The following is a 12,758-nucleotide window of genomic DNA, read 5'->3' on the forward strand; positions in this document are numbered from 1 at the left end:
TGTTTTAGCCCAGACCAGAGAGCTGCCATGCTGCTACACCCACACACCAACAGAACCACCGGACGGTCCGGTTTCAAGGTGAAACAGACCAATCAGAAGGTCCGACACAGACTTACTCGTCCCTTTTTGCAGTGCGGTCTGGGGCGCACCGGAAACACTGTCTTTAAAATTCAAAGAAGAGCAGCGTGATCAGACTAAATGAGTCATGAGCTTCACAGACATGGTTGTTTAAGGCAAGAATAAAAAGACAAACGATCACAGGGCTTTCTGTGTCAAAACCCAAATGTGTTACAACAGTTTTCTAGTTATTCTGAAGGTTTGTAGAAAACTTTGTCAATCTCTCCTTAAAAATTGGAATACAAATCCACATGTACACTTTGAGGTTCAGTGATGTTCAATGGAAGTCAAACATGTTATAATATAATGCATTTCCTCAATGAAAATAAGTTTCCAAGATTTCTGTTGTTTCATTGCATTATTTTGGACTGTGAAGCAAGCCTTTTCAAATATGGCAACGCAAAGTGTTTACTGTGCATCACATCCTCGTCATGCCAGTCCACCAACTGAAAATGATGAATTAGAGAAATAAAAAGCCACAGATGGAAACTTACTTCTTTAAGCCCAATAACTCTTCCTGGATGTCCAGCTGGGCCTGGAGGGCCAGGAGGTCCCTGAGAGAGTGAACATGATCACATTAGTGTCAGTGCCCTGTTACATTTCTCAGACCGTCAGACAGTTTCTAAGTGAAGCGAAAATAAACTTAAAGGACAATCCGTTTTCCTGATGTGAAAAAAAAGAAACTGGCCACTTCACCTTTACAATTCTAATCTGAAGATTGAAACAGCTCAAAGATCTGTCTTATTTGTTGGTATCTGAACATATCTGTCTTAACTGTTCCAATGCATTATTGATAAGGGCTTTAACAACAAGGAGATCACAGATATTTTCCTCCCTTTCCTTTACTTACCGGTAGGCCAGCAGAATCTCCTCTGTCACCTTTCCTCCCAGGTATACCAGATCGTCCCTACAGGAAGAGAAAGAGTCGAACACATCAGCATTTGTGTCCTGCAAAGCATTCAGCAACACATGGTGCTCTATCCAGTGTTAATAAATTAACAATATGTATGCACATAATGCACTCTTGTTTTTTTACTATGTCTCCTGTTTGTACTTTACTCTATGCTGCTGTAATCCTGTACATTTCCCCACTGCGGGACTAATAAAGGATTATCTTATCTTATCTGAGATATTAGTGCAGAATGGTGGTAATAGTGCAAATGGAAGTGCAGTACGTCTGGTTAGGTGTTCATCAGAGTGATGGAGAGTGGAAAGAAGTTTTGGTGTCTGGTGGTTTTGGCGTACAGTGCTCTTGGGTGGCGCAGGAAGTACAACCTCTGTTGGGCCTTTTTTTGAGATGGTGTCGATGTTGGAGGCCCACTTTAGGTCCTGGGAGATTGTGGATCTAATCTGAGGGTCTCCACGGCTGACACAGTGTTGTTGAATATGGTGAGGGGGGGGCAGTGTTGTGGGGCTCCTCCTGAAGTCCACGGTCATCTCTACAGTTTTGAGCTTGTTTAGCTCCAGGTTGTTCTGACCACATCAGAGGACCAGCTGTTCAACCTCCCGTCTGTACGCAGACTCATCGCCGTCCCTGATGAGGCCGATGACCGCTGTGTCGTCTGTGAACTTCAGGAGTTTAACAGACGGGTCCTCTGAGGTGCAGTCGTTGGTTTAGAGGGAGAAGAGCAGTGGGGAGAGCACATACCCCTGGGGGGGCGCCAGTGCTGGATGTGGTTTTTCCCAGCCTCACCTGCTGCGTCCTGTCTGTCAGGAAGTTTGTGATACACTAACAGGTGGAGGCTGGCACAGTGAGCTGGGAGAGTTTGGGTTTAAGTATTTCCAGGATGATGGTGTTGAACGCTGACCTGAAGTCCACAAACAGAACCCTTGCATATGTCCCTGGGGAGTCGAGGTGTTGCAGCATGTAGTGCAGTCCCATGTTGAGAGAGGCCCTGTGACGTCAGGGCCTGTAGTCATTTAATCCTGTGATGGAGGATTTCTTGGGGACCGGGATGATTGTGGAGCGTTTGAAGCAGGAGGGGACTTCACACAGCTCCGACTCACATCCTCTTCGGCAGGGGGTGTAGGTGCTTGTTTGATGTCAGAGCAGTTGGGAAGTGTAAAAGTGGGCTTATCAAACCTGCAGTATAACACATTCAGGTCGTCAGCCAGTTGGTGATTCTCCTCAGTGTGGGGGGGTGGTCTCCTGTAGTTAGTGAGTACCTGCAGGCCTCTCCACACGTTTTCCAACTCTTTAGTGTAGCTCCTCTTTGATACCTTGATCTCCTTTGTCAGTGTGTTTCTGGTTTGGTTGTACAGGATTCTGTCCCCACTTCTGTAGGCCTCCTCTTTAGCCCGACGAAGCTGCCTGAGTCTTGCAATAAATCAGGGTTTATTGTTGTTGAATGTGCAGAAGGTTTTAGTCGGCACACACATGTCCTCACAGAAACTGATGTACGATGTCACAGTGTCAGTGAGCCCATCCAGGTCTGTAGCAGCAGCCTCAAAAACACTCCAATTGCTGCAGACAAAGCAGGACTGTAACTCCAGCTTTGCCTCGTTGGTCCATCTCCTCATAGTCTTGACCACAGTGCTTTGCAGATTTTAGTTTCTGCCTGTAGGTCGGGAGAAGATGAACTGATCAGAGAGTCCTAAAGCTGCACGGGGGAGTGAGCGATATGTGTCCTTTATTACAGTGTAGCAGTGGTCCAGTGTGTTTTTGTCCCTGGTGCTACACTCAATAGGTTTTCTGTATTCAGGCAGTTCTTTGTTGAGGTTTGCTCTGTTAAAGTCCTCCAGAACAATGAGCAGGGAGTCTGGGTGTTTGTGCTCCATGTTGGTGATCTGCTCAGTCAGGTGGTGTAACGCCTCACTCACACAGGCCTGAGGTGGGATGTAAACACTGACCAATAAATGGGCTGTGAGTGCTGCCACTACCACAAACGCTTGTGGGTTCTTTTCCTTTTTTTCACTAATCAGAATATGTACTCAGTACAAGTGCAATATATCATTTGAGTTCAAGACGACCAAAAACTGCAAGATGTGAAAATCTGCGAAAGCTCATTCACTCAGATATCTTCCTGTTAGTCACGATCATTACATGCCGTTTTGTTTTTTTGACGGATACAATCTTAATTACAGAATCATGATCACAGGTAATGAGGAGTGTGGGAGGTTCCCACATGGAAAAATACCTGTATATGAATAGGTGAATAAAAAAGATTCAAAAGAAATGAACAAATGTGTTTTTGCTTGGTACTAAGAAATACAGCATATTAAAACATATATATTGGGATCATTTTTGGTACCAGTACCTAAGTAGACACATTTACAATGGGGATGTTCATTTCTAGACCAATATACAACAAATACAATGTACTCACTGGACGACCAGGGAAGCCATATTCTCCTTTTTGTCCATGTGGTCCTATCGGGCCCTGAAATAAACAGAAACACAGTGATGTACACATCAATTCTACATCTGCAGATTTTCATTCCAGTTCATGACAACATGAATAAATAGATTTGTGTAGAACTCCTAACTACAAAATGTGAGTTCATAGATATTCATGTCCTATTTAGCATTCAAACTCACCATAAGTCCGTCAGGTCCAGCGAACCCACGGTCACCCTGCAAATTACAATGAGATTATGACGAGGACGTGGCATTAGATGTGTATTAATGGCAGTAATAGACATTTCAAAGACAGCTTATTTCTCTTTGGGTTTAAATGAGTTGTTTCTCTAGAAGAACTGAAGGAATATTCACAAAACCCCAGATTTGGTCCCAATTCAAGTCTTCAAGAAGCTCCATTGGTTTTGATAGGGCTCAGTTTCTAGAGTGAGTTTGTTGTTTTGACCCTTGTGTCAACCTTGTTGTTATTGTGTTACAATCAGCAGAACTTGAATTAAATGAAGGTACATTACAAGGGAAAACATAAAACAGTTCATTATTACCCTAGCTTCTACGTGGCTGGAGGGGTGACAGTAGTTGAGAATATTTAAATTGAGCTGTGGATCTTTAAGGATTTACAGCAACCATATAAACAACAACACGTCCAGACATTTGCTGTACTGCTGATGCATCAACACCAGAAGACTTGGCAAGAAATATTGACATCCACTCATCAAATTCTCCTAAGGGGTCACTTGTCTGGTACCTTGATGCCTTTGGGCCCCTGGGGGCCCTTTGGCGCCGATAAGAGGGATCCGTCAGCAGCAATGGTCACCCCCGGCTCTCCCTTTTCACCCTGGTAGCGCAAAGAAACCAAAATGTATTATATTTATTTATATTTTCCTGCATATACACTTGTCTCAATTGTAAATGTTTGAAAATGTTTTTTGTGTTATAATCCACATTCTGTCCAGTTCTCACCTTGAACCCATCTGGTCCCTGGATACCTGCAGGGCCTATGTCTCCCTTTGGTCCCCTGGGGCCCTGAGAAGTGATTCAAGGGTAGTGAGTGAGTTGGGAGGTTCAGTGAGAGTAATAGCATCTTAAAAGTGAGGCAGTGGAGCTTTGTAAATTCTAGAGTTGATATATACTGTATATATAAAAAAAAAAAATCAAAGGTCTTGGATTTATGACGGGATAAGTACCTAAAATGAAAAACCACCATCTGAGGCAAAAACATACCTACCCTGTTTAGCCCAAAGACAGCAAAAGCAAAATTCGGAAAGAAAAAAATGTTACATTGCTTTCAAATAATTGTTTCATTTTTGCTCATAAACTGCAAAATACTAATGTAGACATTCAAATGTTAGCAACAAAGTCAACAGGTGATGCAAATGCTCAGCATGAAGAAGTGTTACAAAATGCTCTTACAGGAAATCCAGCTCTGCCAGGCAAGCCTTCAGGGCCCTGCAACACGCCGACAAAACAAACACATCTACACATAAGCATGCATGTGCAGACAAAAACAACAACAGATGCAAGCTAAAGCAGTAGTGCTGGGTTAATTCATGATCTCTTTTTCTGACGAAGCCAAAGAACGACATGCTCATACACCGCATCATCACACATAGCTGCAGCCGAAGTACTTAAAAAATGCATAGCGCTGTAGTAAAGTATTGGCTCCTTCGGTTATAGTTCACATCTATGCAGTGGTGGGCCGTCAGGGCCAGCAAAGCCTTCTCTGCTGGCCTAAAGAGAATCACAAAGTTATAGCTATTTTATAATTGAATACATTTTTTTTTCTCATAAATATACTACATGTATTGTAAATATTTGTTACCATTAGCTTATTATCTCATTGCATAGCTACTGTCTTCCTCTGTTGCTCTGCTTCCAGCACAGCTTGTTTTGAGTAGAGCTTTTATCCAATCAGATTTTCCCCTGTGCTGTCTCTAGGTAAAAAACAATCTGCCCGAGGCCTGCAGGATTACTAGTGAACCCATTTCTAGTTTAAGTGAATGGGGACGATGATTGTTGATTGTCATAGTCTTCAACCAATCAGATTATTAGTTTGACATGTTGGCCGTATTCTTTGACGTGTCAGAGCTTCAAGCTGGCCTACAAGTACGTCAGCATTAGCGTGCAGCTTGATTGGTCAGTGGGCTAGCGTGACTGTTGTGAAGCTAGCTAGCAGAACTTTGTAGTAGTAAGAGTTTTGTTTACCGAGCTTTGCTTTTTTAACACTCAATGGCTGATTTGGTGGCAGATTTACTGGCAACGTGTTTCTCGAGAAGGACATTTCAAGAAAAGCTGGACATCGTAAGAAAGGCTCGGCCAACCCTACTACTGTGTTCATTTGTCTATGTTGTCGTTTTTATGATATGGTTAATATTGTTCCCTCTGATGTGAATAATATTTGAATGGCTCGTGCTCTTCAGTGTGTGGTGGAATACGTGCTTTAGCGCTGCAGTGTTGCTGGATTGATGTGTCATGCTTTGTTGTCATATACATTTATGTGACTGGTTCTTGTGAGTTTGTTCTTGTCATTGTGTTAACTATGTTGATTTTGACTATATGCTTTGTCCATTAATGACTAAGCATCCCATCATGCGCGTGTTCATGTATCTGCACTCTGCAGTTAGTGTATTTGTAGGTGTTGAGCTTCATTTATCATTTTATTTCACTTGTTAAATGTTGAAGTGTTATGTGAATATGTGTTTTTTACACGAAAAAATTATAACCTGTAGCTGTGACGTCATAATGAGGTTATTAGGAGGTGGTTCAACTGTAGTAGGACAGCATTGAAGACCCAGGTATAAAACACACGGCCCACCACTGCATCTATGTCCCTGTATCGGATGCATATTTCTGTTCCTGTTGATGTCACAGATGTGAGTGGTGGTAATGAATTCATCACATTTCTTCTGTCCTTATTATCAGCTGGTGTCTTTTCACAGTCAAATAATTGCAGAAGGAGGCTGGTACCATCTTAAGAGACATTGTCATTAACGGCTTAGTGCTACGCACCCGGGGGCCCGGTGGTCCTCCGGTGAAGTTGAAGATCCCATCTGTCACATTGAGCAGCAGCTGTAGACGTAATAGGCAATGTGTAAATGTGGCCACTTTCAGCCGTGTATATTTAGAGATTTGCACGATTCACAAAATAGGGAGGGCACACATACATCCGACAGATTAATGACAGGTCCAGGAGGTCCAGGAGGACCAGGTTGTCCTGGGATACTGAGTCCATCAACACCACAATCACCCTTCAGGACAGAAAACAGAAAGTCTTTTATTGAAATTAAAATGTGAATAAAATGGTAGATCATCTAGAAGGCAGCAGCAAACAGGAATACGAACTTGATGACACAACCAACAGGGAAGTTTACTTAAATCTACAATAACAGACTTTTTGTCTACTTGGGAGCAGGGAACAGATGCGGAGAACTTGTTAGCAAACTGTTTAGCAAACGTTCATTTACATCATTCATTTGGAGTTCAGTACTGGCCACCTGGCAATCCGTTGTTGGTCCCTACCAACTCCTTGTGGAAATATCTGGCTTTTCAGCTGCTAAAATCTCCACTATGTTGACCAGCTAGTGGCGAACTGTGTCCGTCTGCTGTTTGGTGTTGTAGGGTAGAGCTATATATCACAGCTTCTAAACATCGAGCTTCATACAGCATCAAAGAAGGTGGAACAAAGATAGCATAGGTGTTACTTAATATCCACATATTATGGCAACCCTACCTTTGGTCCTTGATTGCCCTTGTCTCCTTTGGCCCCCTGTTTGTAGAGTAAAGGGAAATAAAAAGTTATTTTTCATCTAATATGCTGAAGGGTGATTTGACACATTATGCCACTCAGACTGGAACTGATATATTCTCTGTGAGCAGTTCAGGTGTATAAGTTACCTACCAAACAAGATTCTAACGATTAGCTCCGAACAAGCTAGCTAACTACTACTAGCACTTCAGCTAAATTCCTTGCTACATTCAATGCTCCCACATTTCGGGGGAGGCTAGCAGGTTTACTTCTGTTTCTAGTTTTCATGCTAAGTTAATGCTAAACACGTCCTGGACATCTTATCTGAATGCACAGACATTAGGCCGATGTCTTGGTGGAAAGACAGCGAAACAAGCGTATTTTCCAAAATGTTAGACAAACAGAGCATAATTTGGATTTGTAACATTTCTGTAATTACACAATTTGACATCATAAACCCCTACATTGTTCATTATAAATGAGAAAATCAACACTATTTTGTAGGTGCCACAACCACTGATTAATAAAGTACACAGAAAAGCTGTCATTCTAACTATGGGCTTATCACCCATGACATTCACACTTCAGTTTATTTGTATCTACTTACCCGAGCACCTGGTAGTCCAGCAGGACCTTGAAGGCCCTCAGGTCCCGGGTCCCCTTGCTCCCCCTACAATCACACACAGCAGAGGTAACACAAAGGTTGCACAGAGCTTAAGGGATTTCACTGTTACATGTTTAAGTGACGTTGCGTACATGATATGTAGTTCATTTCTCAGTGAGGTTTAAATCCAACTACTATGTACTTAATTCAGAAATGATGAGAAATACTTCTCAAGGGTACGACTCACTGTTAAAGTGTCGGTACACTAAAACCATAGAAAGTCTGAGAAAATAGCACCATTTCCATTGCCAGTGCCATTTAAGAACCATCTTACCTTGACAGAGAGCCCTGGAGCACCTGTGGCTCCATCCTCACCCTACAGAAGACACGAGGGAGCATTTTCAACTACTGAGCAATACACCACAGAGGAATCATACATTAAGTATTACTAGCTGTTAAAAATAGAATACTAGCTACTTTTTAATGCTTACATTTAACAGATTTTCATAAATATATTACCTTGGTACCCTGTGAGCCAGGTGTGCCGGGGGAACCCTAGAAAAAGCAAGAAAAAAACCCACTTACTGTATATGAAACAATGTACCCACTCTATATGAAAACACACACCCTCTCGCACTGACCTGTGGGCCTCTGACTCCAGCTCCAATGAGCATGTCAGTCTTCCCAGATCCCTCCAAATCCTGCAAACAAAAACACAGTCCGGTGTTACACATTGAACTGACATCCTTATTAATTATAATACATTTGAAAAACAGCAGTGATATGTGTGTGCGTAGATCTTTGGTATGAAATTGGGTCACCTCTACAAAGAATTTGGTTCCTGGAGGGCCGGGGGGTCCCGGGGGACCTGATGGGCCTCTCTTCCCTTGTGGACCACTTGGCCCTGGTGGCCCCGGAGACCCTGCTGTACCTCCAGACCCACATTCACCCTGTGAAAGATCAAAAGAAAAAGAAAAAGCTGATCAAAGCTGAGCAGATCAAAAGAAAAAGCTGCCTGGTTAACAGCGATTTGTTTGTTTTGGTGATGAAATAGAAACGCACACAAGCACATGATGGGCAGCAGATTTATTTTGGCTTATTCTAAGTTGAGTTGTATATTACCTTTGGTCCAGGTGTCCCAGGTAACCTTTGGTTATCCTTAGGTTATTCAGAGGTTATAAAGAAAGAGTGGCTGCGTCACTTTAATATAGTCCCCTGAGCTCAAACCATCTTAGGGATCATACCTTCTCTCCCACAGCTCCTGATAGACCTGGATCCCCATTCTTTCCTGCTGGACCCTGGACACGCACACACAGACAGACACGAGTAGAGGCAGACAAATAGATGAGTCACAGAAAATATGCTGACATAGAAAAAATGTAATGCTTAGCTGCTCATCGACCCTTTAGCCATTCCAAAAGGTGAAAGCATCTTCAGGAATACCCGTCATAAATCACTTTCCTTCAGTGATAAGATCATCCATGCCAACATTTGTCTGAGTCACTATAAGATCGTCAACCTTGATACATAATGCTCGCACAGTGTTGAATGATTGTCAAATTGTTCCGAGTCACAGTCTCATAAGACCAACTCCAATGTCATTTACCCATTTTATTTGAACAAATTAAAGTTAAGATTATCTCCTGTTCAGCTCCTTTTGCCGTCGTTTTTTGCATTCAGCTGAAATGCAACATGAAGCAGTGGAGTCAGCAAACGTAAAGGCAAGGATGATGTTTTCGCCTGTTTTCTCACCACCTAACAGGAAAGTAGAAGTTATTCCTTTGACAAAGCAGCATCAGACCAAAGTACAACAATGTGTCTGTGCATTCTGTTGTACAAAATGACAACATAATGCACCAGAGGCCTCAGACCTTTTCAGTAAAACACTAAATTCAAAGGCACACTGACTTATTGACTGCTAAGGCATGGCTCATTAGATTACTGGCTACTAAAAGTCTACATTTATACCCAACTACTGGATTAGTAATGTCTGGATGACAATGCCTTCTACCGTTTGTTGTGTTCTCTGACATCTGGTTTGCCGTGTGCCTGATTCCATGTGAATGCAAGATAAAGGTGATGACTTGTGGTGACCCTACGACCTCTCTTCTTTAGTCGATCATCAGTTTGGTAAAAAAGAGGGACACTAACAGCTTTATGTGCTTTCTTCTAGAGTGACTTTTAGGACTACTGTTAAGTTTTGCTAAGGCTCTTAAAATAACAAAATTGTCATTGTGTTATTTGCTTCATCCAACACTTCCATAAAATGAGGCAGCCGGTCTGGGCCTTGTAGTCTTGTTGTCACTGCAAAACACGGGCTGTTGATTATTTAAGAGAATGAAGCAAAGTATCTGTAAAAAATAAAGTTTGAGTGATAAAATGTACTAACTCGGTTTTAGGTTTTTTAGTGAAATCTGAGCACATCAGTGTACCGTGGTGCTTTGCTTTGACTGAAAACAGACAATAAATAGCAATGCACAAATAGAGAAAAATAAAAAAAACAGTTCCTTAAAAAGGCAGATTGGTTCCTTTACCATGTCGTATGAAAGAAAGCAAAGTGGCAGCTCAAGCCGACGTTACACAGCAGGTTGGAGTTCAGTTCTCTTCAGTTCATTCACCATGAAGAGTCAAGCTTAATGCTGAAATGTTTCATTTGGCAATGACAACATTTGAACTGGAAGTAAGTGAACCAAAGCTTATTCTTGACAAAGCAGCTCATTCAGTGCATTAACATTGGCTGCCAGGGGGGATTATAAAGGGGCAAAGAAAGCAGTGACACACATATCCACACACACACACACACACACACACACACACACAAATAGAAAAACCAGCTGTGGCAGCCAGCCAGAAAATAAGACAACATGGTTGGAGATAATGTACAGTCATTATCCTGAGTATTAGGGAAGTGAGCTAGAGTTGAAGTGTGTATCACGGGTGTGATTAGTTTAACGAGATAAAACCACAATACAGCACAAAGATTGTCTCAGATTAGATTATTATAATACCAATTATAATACAGATTATTGTCTCAGAGTGCTGCTTCCTTAATACTCAGGCGTTTGACTATAACTCTGCCTTTTATTGTTTGCTGGAAAATATACCTCGCCCGAACCCCAAGCAGACCCAAAGTCTAGTCCAGAACCAGAGGCAAAGCTGATCTCAGGACTGAACCCGGAGCTGAAACCAGAGCCGAGGTCATAGGAGAGCCCCGAGCTCAAACCTGACCCATCAGGCCCAGAACCACTAAACCAATCCTCATCAAACATCTGAAATAGAGTGGAGAGGAGGAGGAGGAAGAACAATGAAGAATAAAGATTTGGTGGAGGAGATGAAGGAAGAAGAAATGGAGGGTGAAAATACAGAGAGGGTGACGGGAACAGAGGTAGAGGGAGAGTGATAGACGGACCGGTCATCGGCCATGACACACACACACATATTGATCACTACAGTATGATTTGAGAGGAAACAAGCTGAAGGTCAATTTGAATTGAAGGGGAAGGTGGAGAAGAAGAACGACGGACAATACACAGTGAAAATACAGACAGGAATACAGCAACACCCCCATTACACGTGAAGGTAACGGCAACGTGTTCACATTTAAATAATGTAATTGAAAAGATAGCAAATCTTAACATATCTGAGAGCACAGCTTTTCTTTATGCTTCAATGGCATTTCCATGTCTTCAGTCTGTATTTAAATTGTAATCATAACACCACTCAGCTTTATGACAGCGTGGGAGTCTCTGAGCTGGATTCTGCTCTTACATTTGGAATAATTAGAAATATACAGTATGTTCGTCCTAGTGAGGTCAATTCACTGTTTGAGGCCAGTGAATAGTGAAACCTGACACCTGACAGAAGCTCAAAACACAAAGACTGAAGATATTTACAGCCAACGCTGTGCTGACGTTATATAAATATATTCAAATTTGATTTGACCATTGCCATATACGGACAATGTTTGATCCAGTATTTAGTGTCTCCATTTGTCCCCCGTTGGGTCGGATCATCTGTTTAAAACAGCATTGGACACATCAATAGGTTTAGAACAGTGTACTTAAAGGACCAGTGTGTAGGATTTAGTGGGAATATAATGTAATATTCATTACCGTGTATTCATTAGTGCCTCTGCATGACTCTAGATGAAGAAATAATTCATGAAACAATACTTCGGGGCCGTTGCAGAGCTAATTATTTGCAATGAAGACAACCCCCCCAGTCTGCAGGTCCTGTGTTTATCTGTAACAAGATGAACTGAAAGTTGAATGCTGTAGGTCTTTCATCCGGGTAACTTACCGGTATTCCAGGTTTGCCTGGGAGCCCGTCTCTGCCGGGGAAACCGGGTGGTCCAGCATGCCCTGGAGAGAGGCCTTCAGCTGTGTCAGATGATGACAGGGGTCCCGGGAGACCAGGAGGTCCCGGAGGCCCCGGTAGACCAGGGTGACCCTGGTGGAAAGAGAATTTTGGATTATTTCCACTGTGCAAATTAAGCTCAACTCCCGACTATCCCGTCTATCCTCTCCTGCCTTTTTCTTACCCTGATGAGATCAGTTTCGCTGTCCAGGTCTTCAAACCCAGAACCCAGGGCGTCTGCTCCATACTATAACATATAAGCACACAGTCCGACACGTGCTGATGATGCTACACACATTTCACTCTCACTCAGGTTGCCAACTAGGCTCAACCCTCGTCTACATTTACATTTATTTTCAGAGTGCATGTTATAGTGCATGTTCTTTGATCACAAGTAAAACCAGAAACTGTGACACTCACAGGTACACTGCGTGATCTGGGGGGTCCAGGAGTCCCAGGGAGGCCAGGAGGACCTGGCAGACCAACTCCTGGGTCTCCCTGCAGAGAGGGAATGCAAGAGTCTGTCTTTTACAGAGCATTTGGTGACATACGATGAAAGTGATTTTGAATTAGGAGTCTAC

General features: G+C 42.6%; 1 protein-coding gene across 1 annotated transcript in view; it reads right to left on the bottom strand.

Annotated features, from left to right (window-relative positions):
* Positions 1–12,758, bottom strand: part of col15a1b (collagen, type XV, alpha 1b) — a gene marked incomplete at its 5' end in the record, with an annotated part of 35,911 nt that overhangs the window by 10,260 nt on the left and 12,893 nt on the right. The window contains 22 exons of the mRNA XM_079173788.1: positions 117–161; positions 612–671; positions 968–1,024; positions 3,444–3,497; positions 3,656–3,691; positions 4,221–4,310; positions 4,436–4,498; positions 4,886–4,921; positions 6,482–6,538; positions 6,637–6,720; positions 7,203–7,238; positions 7,825–7,887; positions 8,156–8,197; positions 8,341–8,376; positions 8,463–8,522; positions 8,643–8,771; positions 8,944–8,979; positions 9,066–9,119; positions 10,926–11,090; positions 12,121–12,270; positions 12,362–12,424; positions 12,598–12,675. Of these exons, the coding sequence (XP_079029914.1) occupies positions 117–161; positions 612–671; positions 968–1,024; positions 3,444–3,497; positions 3,656–3,691; positions 4,221–4,310; positions 4,436–4,498; positions 4,886–4,921; positions 6,482–6,538; positions 6,637–6,720; positions 7,203–7,238; positions 7,825–7,887; positions 8,156–8,197; positions 8,341–8,376; positions 8,463–8,522; positions 8,643–8,771; positions 8,944–8,979; positions 9,066–9,119; positions 10,926–11,090; positions 12,121–12,270; positions 12,362–12,424; positions 12,598–12,675 (1,494 nt within the window). The remainder of the gene's footprint in view (positions 1–116; positions 162–611; positions 672–967; positions 1,025–3,443; positions 3,498–3,655; positions 3,692–4,220; positions 4,311–4,435; positions 4,499–4,885; positions 4,922–6,481; positions 6,539–6,636; positions 6,721–7,202; positions 7,239–7,824; positions 7,888–8,155; positions 8,198–8,340; positions 8,377–8,462; positions 8,523–8,642; positions 8,772–8,943; positions 8,980–9,065; positions 9,120–10,925; positions 11,091–12,120; positions 12,271–12,361; positions 12,425–12,597; positions 12,676–12,758) is intronic.

This window comes from Pholis gunnellus (assembly GCF_910591455.1).
Source record: "Pholis gunnellus genome assembly, chromosome: 14".
In the NCBI taxonomy this organism is placed as follows: domain Eukaryota; kingdom Metazoa; phylum Chordata; class Actinopteri; order Perciformes; family Pholidae; genus Pholis; species Pholis gunnellus.